At 46.1% G+C, this 12,597-nt stretch overlaps 1 protein-coding gene across 2 annotated transcripts in view; it reads left to right on the forward strand.

Annotated features, from left to right (window-relative positions):
- TMEM131L (transmembrane 131 like) overlaps positions 1–12,597 on the forward strand; it is a 149,463-nt gene that overhangs the window by 105,892 nt on the left and 30,974 nt on the right. For both annotated transcript variants that reach the window (XM_040418559.1, XM_040418558.1), the window contains exons 24-26: positions 2,329–2,478; positions 4,157–4,773; positions 6,357–6,508. In XM_040418559.1, coding sequence (XP_040274493.1) covers positions 2,329–2,478; positions 4,157–4,773; positions 6,357–6,508 — 919 coding nt within the window. The remainder of the gene's footprint in view (positions 1–2,328; positions 2,479–4,156; positions 4,774–6,356; positions 6,509–12,597) is intronic.

The following is a 12,597-nucleotide window of genomic DNA, read 5'->3' on the forward strand; positions in this document are numbered from 1 at the left end:
CCCCTCAGTTTTTGCTGGCGGGGCACGCTGCGGCTCCTACGGTACGAATTCGGTGGTGTACGCTGCATGGCCTCCTCCTTAGGCGGAGTATGGCGCCGCCACTATCATCCGGTGGCTACTTCTGTGTAGTGTCAGTCTCAGATGGGGAATGGGCTTCGCCCTGCCCCCTTTTCCTTCCGTTTTTTTCTTCTCTGGCTCAGGGTTCACGGTCACTCCGCAAACCTTGGTAGCTCCTACGTTACTACTTCCCCTCATCTGCATTGATGCAGGGTATTGTTTCTGTGTTTTTTTCTTCCAGTCTTGTTCTGGACCGACTGTTGGGCTGTGACGTTTTCCATATTCTCCTTCTACAGTTGAATCCTACCCGTTGGTCCTGGGTGTACTACCTATATCTACAACTACCTCTCTAGACTTGACTAATGACTGCCAGGTCAGTCCGATGGTAGTCATGCCTTTTCACTCCACATTCCGTGACTAGACTACGAGACTCACCACGCCAGCCGGAGCGTGGGTGCTGTCACGACTCACCACCGTTGATGGAGTTTCGTTCCTGCAACGGAACACCCCTTCTATTCTTCCTCCTCAAGGCAGGAGTTCGTCTCATCTTCGTCTGGTCGGAATTTCTGGCGAGCAGCGTTGCTACACCGTCCATACACGGTCGCTGACTGAACTCCTCACCGCCGGTGATTCTCATATCGCCTCTACTTCTACCTATCCAATATATTGATTCCTTGGCTTGCGGTTGGACATGCCTCATTCAGGCGCATTTTTCTTGGTAGTTTATCAGCCAGCTTCTCAGTCTCCCCACAAGCCTCTTCGGCTCAGGGTACTTCGGTGGACCAATTACCGTTTCCGTGGAGCGCTTCCTTTTAGCAGGGGTGGATGCTGCGGTCCTGGGTTTCTTGATGGGCCAGGTTCGGCGCTTCTATCCTTTTCCAGCGTCCTCTGACCCACCTGGGGCCCATAATAACCTTCCTTCAGGGAATGGCACCGTACCGTCCTCCTTTACCGCCTTGGGATCTGAACTTGGTCTCCTTGCGGGAGATGTCTCTCAGACTCCGGTCCTGGAATGTAGTTTTTTCTTGTGGCTATTACATCCATCAGACGGGTGTCCGGGATGGGGCGCTCTCTTGCAGAGACCCTTCCTGGTTCTTCACAGGGATAAAGCGGTTCTCCGGCCCGTTCATTCCTTCTCCCGACGGTGGTCTCTGATTCCATTTCAATGAAGAAATTGTCCTTCCATCACTGTGTCCATCCCCTTCACACCCTAGGGTAAGGGAGTTACACCATTTGGATGTTGTCAGGGCTCTGACGATTTATTTGCCAGCCTCCAATTCCTTCGAGCGTATGGACTCCTTTTTTTGTCCTCCCGGAAGGTCCTCGCAAGGCATTGGCGGCATCCAGGGTGGCAATTACACGTCTGCAATTGCTGAAGCATACTGCACCCGGGGCAGGGTTCCGCCCTTCGGAGTCACTGTTCACTCCACCAGAGCGGTGGTTCTCTTGGGCTCGGAAGATTCAAGGTTTGGCCGCGCAATTGTGCAAGGCGGCTACTGTCCTCCTTATGCACATTCAAAATTTTTTGCCAGGTGCATACTTATGCATCGGCGGGCACTGCCTTGGGCCACATGGTCTTGCAGTCGGCAGTTCTTAGTTGCCTAGAGGGGCGCTTGCTCCATGGGTCTGTGGTTTTCCCTCCCCGTGGACTGCTCTTGGATGTCCCACGGTTTCTGTGTCCCCCAATGAATATGGGCGAGAAAACTAGATTTTTGTAAAACTTACCAGTAAAATCTCTTTCTCGCTCTTCATTGGGGGACACAGCACCCACCTAGTATTGTTGTTCGGCCACAGTTGTGGCTGTTGCTGGTTAGAACCTAGTTGGGTTCTTGGCATTGTTGGTCTTACACGTTATTTTTTATTTGGTTGGCTTGCTTCTCCTACTGCTTCTCACAAACTGAAGCTCTGTCTCCAGGCTGGAGGGGGTATAGCTGCCAGGGGAGGAGCTAACCGCTTTTGCTAGTGTCAACGCCTCCTAGAGGACATAGCCATACCCACTGTTTCTGTGTCCCCCAATGAAGAGCGAGAAAGAGATTTTACTGGTAAGTTTTACAAAAATCTCGTTATTTAATCTGTTCCCATAAAACTATGTATGAATTCGTTCAGCTTCTCCTGCTCTGTAAATTGATGCTGCTGTTGGATTGGATTGCATGTTTAATGTGACAAATTCTCAAATAATTTTCTTTCATGTCTAATTTCACATGCTGGCGTTGCTTAACGCCCTTCGTCTTTTTTTAATTTCTAGTAAGTGGTTATTTTTCTCTTTTGCAGCCTGTCACTCTTTGGTGTCATCTTGATAGCCATCCAGCAAGCACAGTATATTCTCACCGATTTTTTTAAGTTAAGACATAGAAACTGCTCAAATTCATCCTCTCAGCACATCCCTAACCCAGTGGACACACTCACCTCTGAATCCTACAGGTATGTCTGTAACTAAGTTTTCTGGTGCCTATTTAGTTATTTCTCTATCCAGGTTTAAAGGCTATGACCACATTCTTATTCCATTCTTTTATTGCGGAGTTACTTGTATTTGGGGCTAATAAACATTTTTCTGCACCGTTTGGTTTCTACAGTTCTTATGTTTCACAATGTGTTGCAGCTGCAGAAAGCTGTTCTGTGATAGATCTGTCAGATGGACGCAGAACATCTTTCTGTAGCTGGTTTAGTGTGAAAACTAGTAGATGTAGAAGCAAACGATGCAAAATATTTAATAAAACCCATTACAAAAATTGCTTATTAGCTTCAAATACATATACATCAGTAATAAAAAATGTCTCCAGTTACACAATCCGTTTTTTTTTTTAATCAGATATTTTTTTTTTTGAGTTTTCAAAATGAGAACAGAACAAGAACAGAAAAAAGTAGGCACGCAGGATTGATGTTGCAGAATATAAATGGTACAGAAAACAATGTGATAAAACCTCTTGAACAACAAGAACAAACGTGGTGATTGGTGACAAAAACAGAGTGAACTCAGTGACTGCATAGTTATCTAGTACAATCATAAGTCATAAACAAAAATAATGAGACATTGGGTCTGAAAAGTGGAATGGACTATCAAGTGGAGGGCTAGACCATGGTTTAGATCCAGCGAATATGATCCAGGGTTGCCATTTAAAATAACTTGTGTGTGTCCCAACTGGCGAGTTCTTCCGGTCTGTAAATGTAGTTTACTTTACCCGCCGTTGGTCCACATTTGAAGATGCTTTGGTCAAGGGAATAGGTAATTTTGCAGCTGTGAGGGGAATAGTGGGAAGGTTATTTTAACAAGGGATGGGGTTGGAAGTCAGTAGTCACAGTAGGACTAGTTCAGATGTGAGCTGCAAGCTATTAGAGCATATGGTCTGACACTCGTGACCAAAAAGATTGCAAGCCTGGAAAGAGATACCAGATATTTGAGATGAATCCAGCTGACTCCCACCGATCAGATACTGATGACCTATCCAGAAGATAGGTCATCAGGAAAAAAGAAAAAAAAAACTCTCGGAAAAACCCTTTTGCATATTCAAAATTTTAAGGCCTAGTTAAAGAAAACTGATGAGTAGTCTGTCAAACAGTTGTATTTTGTAGATGTGGTAGGTAGGTTTCAGTGTGCATGGAACTTGCGCTTTGTGGCATTTTTCATGGTGTAAACAAGTTAGGCTAGTTTGACATTGCCAATAAAATCTTCTGGTAGGCTGTTCTACCATAGCCCATTGACTATAGTGAAGCCTGGCAGGGATCCGCCTGTTTTCAGCATTAATTCCAGGATTCAGATGGCCAAAAACCTCTGCCAGCGCTGTTTTTTGACCAGCAGGATCCCAGCACTATTGCCAGAAACAGACCAGATCCCCGTCAGGTCCTATTATAGTTAATGAGGCCTGGTGGCACTCCGGCCCTTTCCTGCTATGCTGGATACGATGAACTCCAGCAGGCTGTTCCTCTTCCAGAACAGCCTGCTGGAAGGTTTTAACACTAGTGTGAAACTAGCCTTAGTTGAATTACTTTATTTCACAGGTCCCCTTTTTATCATTAACTACTAGAAATTCTAGTGTAAAACCTCAGTTTTTAAAATCATGCGGCTCTCTTAATGCATTTGTGTTCTGTGATCATGTTGCAGGGGCAGCTGTAAAAGTTTTACAGACTCTTCCAGTCCACCAGATAAGGGAAAAGGGAAGGGCTACTTGGCTGTTGCAGCTCCACCAGTCCGAAGCCAGAATGCATCCAAGAGGGCACCAGCCACATACAGCCACTCTCAGAAGAAGCACAAATGTTCTGTGTACTACAGCATAAAGCAGAAGCCAAGCAGTGTATCCAGCAATTCACCAACCTGTGACCCAAACCAACCGCTCATTGCTGACCTGCAACCTCCCTCTCCAAAGGACTCCACTTCTAGTGAGACTGTAGCAGAAAGGTGGACAGACTTTACTTCTGTAGACCAGATAGATACGGGTAACCAAAAGCACTTAACCAGCCCAGATGTTCTGGGTGCTAAGGATTCTGCACTGCAAACCACGCTTCTCTCACAAAGGACTATATGTGAAAGCACTTTGAAGGAGAAGCCAATAATTTGTATGTTTCCTGTGGAAACGGACTTCAAAACTTCCTCAGATCAGTTGTCTGAGCAGCAGAACTGTTGTGGTTTATCCTCGTCCAGTAAAATACCTGAAGATAGCATGTCTAATAATCTGCTGCAGCAGCAGACTGAATCACAGCCTGTTTTCAGAAAGGTGGAGGGTAAATACAGTTTTTATTCTATGTTTTGCTTTGATTTTGTGGGTGCATTTTCCACGCTTTTCAGATGGTCAAGCATTGGCATTTCACCCGGTTATCTTGTTGGTTAAGTTATCAGAAGTCCTTCAACATGCAATATTCTGCATTATGTAGTGGCACACAGATCTTACAGCCGTGCAATGTAGATAGGTTGTCCAAACCCACCATTTTTTTTTGCAGATGTTGGGGTGTTGGGAGAGGGATTGGGCATGTCCCTTCTCGGTGCGGCCGTGGCTTTAAATCACTGCTTTGCGATCTTCACCACTGTCTCCTCCTATTGACGCAGCTGTCAAGGAAACTTCGTGTCGGCGCCAAAATTCCACTGGCAAAAAATGCTATGTGAACGGGTCCTAAAGGGTATGGCAATAAGTGGTATAGAAAATCTGCAGTATTTTACTGTAGCAGCAAAGTGGATGAGATTTAAACAAATCTCACCCACTTAAGGCGACCTTTTTCACAAGAAAATCCGCAAATGACTTGTGGTGCGGGTTTTAAATCCACAGGATGTCAACTGTGGTTGCGGATTTCCGCCACAGTTTTCATCCTTTGCAGTGCAAAGGATGACATCTGAAGCGTTTCTGTAGGAAAACGCTCATTTGGTGTGGATTTCCTACAGCAGACCTGCTACATGTGGCTGTTCCCAAACGGGACCTATTGTTACATTTTTCGTTTTTAGCTGGATACCTTCTATATTTTTGTTGTGCTGTTTATTATTTTAGGCTGAATTTTTAAGTTTATTGCTGCAGTTTTTGGGGTTTTTGAGCCCTGAGAAAACGCATGTGGCTTTACTGTTATGTTTCCAGCCCCACTTTTCTGTGCATATGGGGATGGTGGTTTTATTTATTTAAAACTCATCAGCTAGTAATACAGCAGTAAAACCAAATGAAGTTTTTCTAGTGGCTGAAAAATGCAATGCAACAGCATCACAAATGCCCTGTGTAACCCCAGCCTTACAGCTTCAGCTACTCTGTACGCACCATGAGAATAAGCTTTCTAAAGACACATTTCCTATGGTATTCATTGGATGCTGCATAAATAGGTGCAGTGAGCTCACCCCAGTGACTGCTGCAGGCTGAAATCTAAGACCTATGAATGTTGTGAATGATCAGCAAAAACTCTTGGATCTATTTAGAGAGAAAACATTAAAGAGTTGTCTGGTTTTCTGATATTGATGACCTATCCTCAATATCAGATTGGCTGGTCTCCGACTCCCAGCATCCCACAGAACTCTTCTACAGTGTTTACCTGCACAATGTCGACAGTGTAGCGGTGTTGCAGTGTAATTGCAGGTCCTTTTAACATTTTCTTGAATAGGATGAAAAAGCTGTAATTATACTGCACCGCTACTAAAATGTAGATGTCCCCCACCATATTTGCCAGTGTGTGGGAGTGCCAGTCTGAAGTGATTAGTATAAAATGTAGGTGGCGTGCAGGTAAACATTGAAGAAGCGCTGCAGGTAGTTTTGAAATATGCTTTACTTTTGTACATGTCTAGTATGATGATTTGTACCATGTTTGCTGTGCTTATGCGGTTTACATATTTCTAGGAAATAAGCATCGGGCTTCTCCACCCGCTCTCATGGCTAACGTAAACACCCCTAAAAAGGCAGTGGACAAAGAGATTTCAGCAGAAAAAAGTACTCAGAACGCCAACAGAGAGGAGAAGACATGTAATAGAGTGGACCTGGCCTCAGCAAAGGTGCTTTACATGTTTTATATTTGTCATTTCCTGTTAATAAATTAGTGTTCTTAAAGGCCATGTACGCCTTGGCGGGCAATAATTTTTTTTTTTTAGGCATTTTACTCATTTTGGGCTAAAAATAATTTCTTCAATTGGTCTTTCTATTAATAGTATTGAGCTATTCTGTCACAAAGGGTTAACTGTCTAGCTGTGTAAATCTACTTTCACTTAAGCTAATAAGCCTTATCTCTATATTACTAAAAGGCTGTAAACACATATTTAAGCCACATTCTTATCAGTAAGATAAGAATTGAGCTATAAGGGCTGTATTACACCAACAGATTATATGACAGATTTTCTGACTAGGGCTGCAGCTAACGATTATTTTAGAAATAGAGTATTCTACCGATTATTTTTACGATTATTTGAGTATTCTAATAAGAAAAAAATAATTAATAGACTGTAAAAACACATCAGACCCCCTCCCATCAGTCCCCAACACCCTTCGTTCCCCCCAGTGCCATCAGCTCCACTATCCCCCTGTGCCATCAGCTCCACTAGCCCCCTGTGCCATCAGCTCCACTAGCCCCCTGTGCCATCAGCTCCACTATTCCCCTGTGCCATCAGCTCCACTATCCCCCTGTGCCATCAGCTCCACTAGCCCCCTGTGCCATCAGCTCCACTAGCCCCCTGTGCCATCAGCTCCACTAGCCCCCTGTGCCATCAGCTCCACTAGCCCCCTGTGCCATCAGCTCCACTAGCCCCCTGTGCCATCAGCGCCACTAGCCCCCTGTGCCGTCAGCGCCACTAGCCCCCTGTGCCATCAGCGCCACTAGCTCCCTGTGCCATCAGCGCCACTAGCCCCCTGTGCCATCAGCGCCACTAGCCCCCTGTGCCATCAGCGCCCTAAGGCTGGGCCACACTTGAGTTAAACCACGGACGCATGGTCCGTGAAAGTCCAGCCTGCCCTCCTCCTGACACCCAGAGTGCACAGCGTCATTGGTTGCTATGACGCTGTGCACTCCGGGCGCCCGGCTTTAGTTGTGCCCCCACCCCCCCTGTGTCACCAACTTGCATTTCCAGCAGGGACGCCACCAACACTCCATTGTTCCACGCTGCTCTGTGCCATCAGCGCCACTAGCCCCCTGTGCCATCAGCGCCACTAGCCCCCTGTGCCATCAGCGCCACTAGCCCCCTGTGCCATCAGCGCCACTAGCCCCCTGTGCCATCAGCGCCACTAGCCCCCTGTGCCATCAGCGCCACTAGCCCCTGTGCCATCAGCGCCACTAGCCCCCTGTGCCATCAGCGCCACTAGCCCCCTGTGCCATCAGCGCCACTAGCCCCCTGTGCCATCCGCGCCACTAGCCCCCTGTGCCATCAGCGCCACTAGCCCCCTGTGCCATCAGCGCCACTAGCCCCCTGTGCCATCAGCGCCACTAGCCCCCTGTGCCATCAGCGCCACTAGCCCCCTGTGCCATCAGCGCCACTAGCCCCCTGTGCCTGCAGCGCCACTAGCCCCCTGTGCCTGCAGCGCCACTAGCCCCCTGTGCCTGCAGCGCCACTAGCCCCCTGTGCCTGCAGCGCCACTAGCCCCCTGTCACTAGCCCCCTGTGCCTGCAGCGCCACTAGCCCCCTGTGCCATCACTACCCTAAGGCTGGGCCACACTTGAGTTAAACCACGGACGCATGGTCCGTGAAAGTCCAGCCTGCCCTCCTCCTGACACCCAGAGTGCACAGCGTCATTGGTTGCTATGACGCTGTGCACTCCGGGCGCCCGGCTTTAGTTGTGCCCCCACCCCCTCTGTGTCACCAACTTGCATTTCTAGCAGGGACGCCACCAACACTCCATTGTTCCACGCTGCTCTGGGCCTGACGTCACAGGTCACGGCGCATCAGGTCACGGCATGCATGCGTACGTCAGGACGTCAGTGCAGAACGGGACCAAGGATGTGCTGTGGAGTGTTCGGAGGCCCCGGTGAGTATTCAGAACGCATTGCAGGCCAGCGGGAGTAATAGCAAGTGCTATCATTTGCATCGAAGATTATTTTGTGTCGAATTACTCGATTTAATCGAGTACTCGTTGCATCCCTATTTCTGACCAATCATTGGTTAGATGGCCATTTACACCCACAGATCTTTTGTTTTACACACAAACTATTGGTCTGATTGGACAGATATTGGTAAGATCATTTGTTGGTGTAATACAGCTAAAGGAGTGTTTAGGACAGGCATCCTCAAACTGTGGCCCTCCAGCTGTTGTAAAACTACAACTCCCACAATGCCCTGCTGTAAGCCGATACCTGTAGGCTGTTCGGGCATGCTGGGAGTTGTAGTTTTGCAACAGCTGGAGGGCCGCAGTTTGAGGATGCCTGGTTTAGGAGATCAGAGATAGGGAGGGTCCGCAATTAAAAATTCAGAGCCTGCTACTAGAGAATCTCAAGGCTGCACATAGAAAGGGGCACAACATTTTTAATAAACACCAATTGAAAAAATATATTTTTAGCTCAAAAGGAGTACAGTACAATAATAAAAAATTACCCTCAAATTCTTTGGCAGTCTGTGTTCCAGGAGATCAAACCTTGGTCAGCTATGAGCGGAGATAGGTTTGCACTATAATTTTTTTTTTACATTTTTGGTTTAAATTATAGTATATTTGTCAGAACGGTGGTGTCCCCACTCCCTTCCACTAAGCCCTGCACTCCTTTTTGAAAAGTGCCATTTGCGTCAGAACATTGCAAAGCCTTGCAATTTAAAGTGCTAATTTGAGACTTTTATGTGCCTGAGAAATCGGTTGTTAAATTCCCTCCAGTGTTTTAGGGGGCGACTGAAATTGCCAAGCACTCTTGGATCTGAAACCATGAGCGGGATCCTGCTAATTACATGTAAGGTAGCCAATATAATGTCACTTTAAAGGGGTATTCCCAACTTATACACGTGTGAATTATCCACAGCATATGCCCGTTACGCTTGGTGAAATTGGCTAACGCAGATAATTAATGGAGAGGTAGTCATCTTTGTCCATGGCTGTCTCAGTTCACATCTTTAAAAGTCCTGGAAAAACTGATCACATTTAACTCTCCTTTTGTTGTCTGCCTGGATGTTGAGTTCAATGGCCTCTTTTCCAGTCAGGGTGGTGTTCAAGAAACCCCTATTTTGGAGATGGATGTTGATCCCACCTCTTGAACTCACACCTATCAGACATTTATGACATGCCATAAATATCTATGGTGGGAATACCTCTTCACATTGACACTGTTTGCAGTGGTCTTTACTTTACAAACTTGAATTGCAGTACCACATTTTGCCTGCAGGTGGCAGTCTAAAGAATGCTATTTACGTCTATCTAAGAGTCTGTTCACGTCATATATTTGCCCTACATTTAACATAAAGGTTGGGGGGGGGGGGGGATTATGATAAAGCATATTACACTACACTTTCCTATCCCGTAGAAGCCTATGGTGCGGGTGCTGCTGTATGGTATCTGTTTAACATATACACTCACCTAAAGAATTATTAGGAACACCATACTAATACGGTGTTGGACCCCCTTTTGCCTTCAGAACTGCCTTAATTCTACGTGGCATTGATTCAACAAGGTGCTGATAGCATTCTTTAGAAATGTTGGCCCATATTGATAGGATAGCATCTTGCAGTTGATGTAGATTTGAGGGATGCACATCCAGGGCACGAAGCTCCCGTTCCACCACATCCCAAAGATGCTCTATTGGTTTGAGATCTGGTGACTGTGGGGGCCATTTTAGTACAGTGAACTCATTGTCATGTTCAAGAAACCAATTTGAAATTATTCGAGCTTTGTGACATGGTGCATTATCCTGCTGGAAGTAGCCATCAGAGGATGGATACATGTTCTCATTCTGTTTACACCAAATTCGGACTCTACCATTTGAATGTCTCAACAGAAATCGAGACTCATCAGACCAGGCAACATTTTTCCAGTCCTCAACAGTCCAATTTTGGTGAGCGCGTGCAAATTGTAGCCTCTTTTTCCTATATGTAGTGGAGATGAGTGGTACCCGGTGGGGTCTTCTGCTGTTGTAGCCCATCTGCCTCAAGGTTGTGCGTGTTGTGGCTTCACAAATGCTTTGCTGCATACCTCGGTTGTAACGAGTGGTTATTTCAGTCAACGTTGCTCTTCTATCAGCTTGAATCAGTTGGCCCATTCTCCTCTGACCTCTAGCATCCACAAGGCATTTTTGCCCACAGGACTGCCCCATATTGGATGTTTTTCCCTTTTCACACCATTCTTTGTAAACCCTAGAAATGGTTGTGCGTGAAAATCCCAGTAACTGAGCAGATTGTGAAATACTCAGACCGGCCCGTCTGGCACCAACAACCATGCCACGCTCAAAATTGCTTAAATCACCTTTCTTTCCCATTCTGACATTCAGTTTGGAGTTCAGGAGATTGTCTTGACCAGGAGCACACCCCTAAATGCATTGAAGCAACTGCTATGTGATTGGTTGACTAGATAATTGCATAAATGAGAAATAGAACAGGTGTTCCTAATAATTCTTTAGGCGAGTGTGTATTGTGTATCATTTAAACGTGGGAGAAAAACATGATGTGAACACAGCCTTCAATCTGTAAAAACAACACACTCAAGGAGTTTTAGTAAAATTTTAGGTATCTAAGCTGTGCTCTCTAAAGGGTAGTGTTAAAACCAACCCAACAACAACTGTTCTCATCTGCTGGATTAGGAATTTTATAATTTCTCAAGCACAGTGCTTAGAGAGGACAGTGCCTTGAAGATAACTTTGTGAAATGGTTCTAGGAACATAATTGACATCCTGATAAATTAACTTTTGATAATAACCTAACCTAAGCATATACACAGTCGACGTCGGCAGTGTGTAGTTCATGAAGGAAGTCACATGTTGTGAGAGGACTTGGAGTTGCAAAAAGAGATGATAATTGGATTTCGGGCCAAGGTTGGCAGTATTTCTGAAACTTTGCAGTTTGGTGAAAGTGTGAGCGGACAAACTGCACCATTGCAAATAAGCGATGTGGAAACTGCGGCGCACCAAGTGCCATTAATGTGAGAGGTGAACGTCCGCTACTAAGGTGTGTGAAGGCCGACCGACACCCTACAGTGGAGTCACTCACCACGAAAATGAACCAGGGGGCTACCAAATGTGTGTCTAAAACAACAGTTCAGTGAACCCTACTGTGTATGGCTCTCCGAAGCCAACGGATGATGACTTTACCTCTGCTAATGAAGTTGCATCAGCAGGAAAGGCTTCAATTATTGTAGCAATATCGGAATTGGACCTCTACTGATTGGAAAAGAGTTGCCTTTTCTGATTAGTCATGGATTGGCTTTGGCGTTTCAGGCGACAAACCTCAGAGAACAAACATCCTGCAACCACTGGAAGAACAAAAGCTGGTGAAGGCAGCATTGTGGCATTATCTGGACCCACTCATCCATGTGGAAGGCACTCTCAACCAATTTGTGTATGAATCCATCCTTGCAGATCACTTACCGATATGCGGTCTTCCATGCAAAACAACGAGTTATGTCACATAGCTAGAAATGTCTGACATTGATTGAAAGAGCATGACCAAGACTTCCAAGTACTTCCCTGGCCCGCCAATTCCTCAGATTTGAATCCAAATGAGCCATCTGATGGGCGTCATGTTTGCTCTGGATTCCCCACCACGCACCCTCTTGCAACTTTGGCATGCACTGCAGTCATCAAAGCTTCAGATACCTGTGACAACCTACCAGGATCTTAGGGAGTCACTCCTAGCCTATCTAGCTGCTGTCCATGCTGTGAAGGGCAGTTACTCTGGATATTAGCTAGTGGTCAAAATAATATGTGTGTTGTATCTCACTTGTTTGTGACTATGCAAGTTGGAGTGAGGATCATAATGAAAATGTGGCGAGCTGACTGACGACTATCTTTCCTGATTATTTCATTAGTGAAAATAAAATACAGGGGCGCTCCCCTAGTGTGACACCTCTGATGTATGCTAACCCCCACCAATGTAGAAAGCTTCTTACCGGAGATGGTTGTGCAGTGCCAGACACAACCCTGGAACAAGGCAGAACCACCTCTCTAAAGAAAACCAGGCCTCTGCTACCTCCT

The sequence above is a fragment of the Bufo bufo genome, chromosome 2, assembly GCF_905171765.1.
Source record: "Bufo bufo chromosome 2, aBufBuf1.1, whole genome shotgun sequence".
NCBI classification, from domain to species: Eukaryota; Metazoa; Chordata; class Amphibia; order Anura; family Bufonidae; genus Bufo; species Bufo bufo.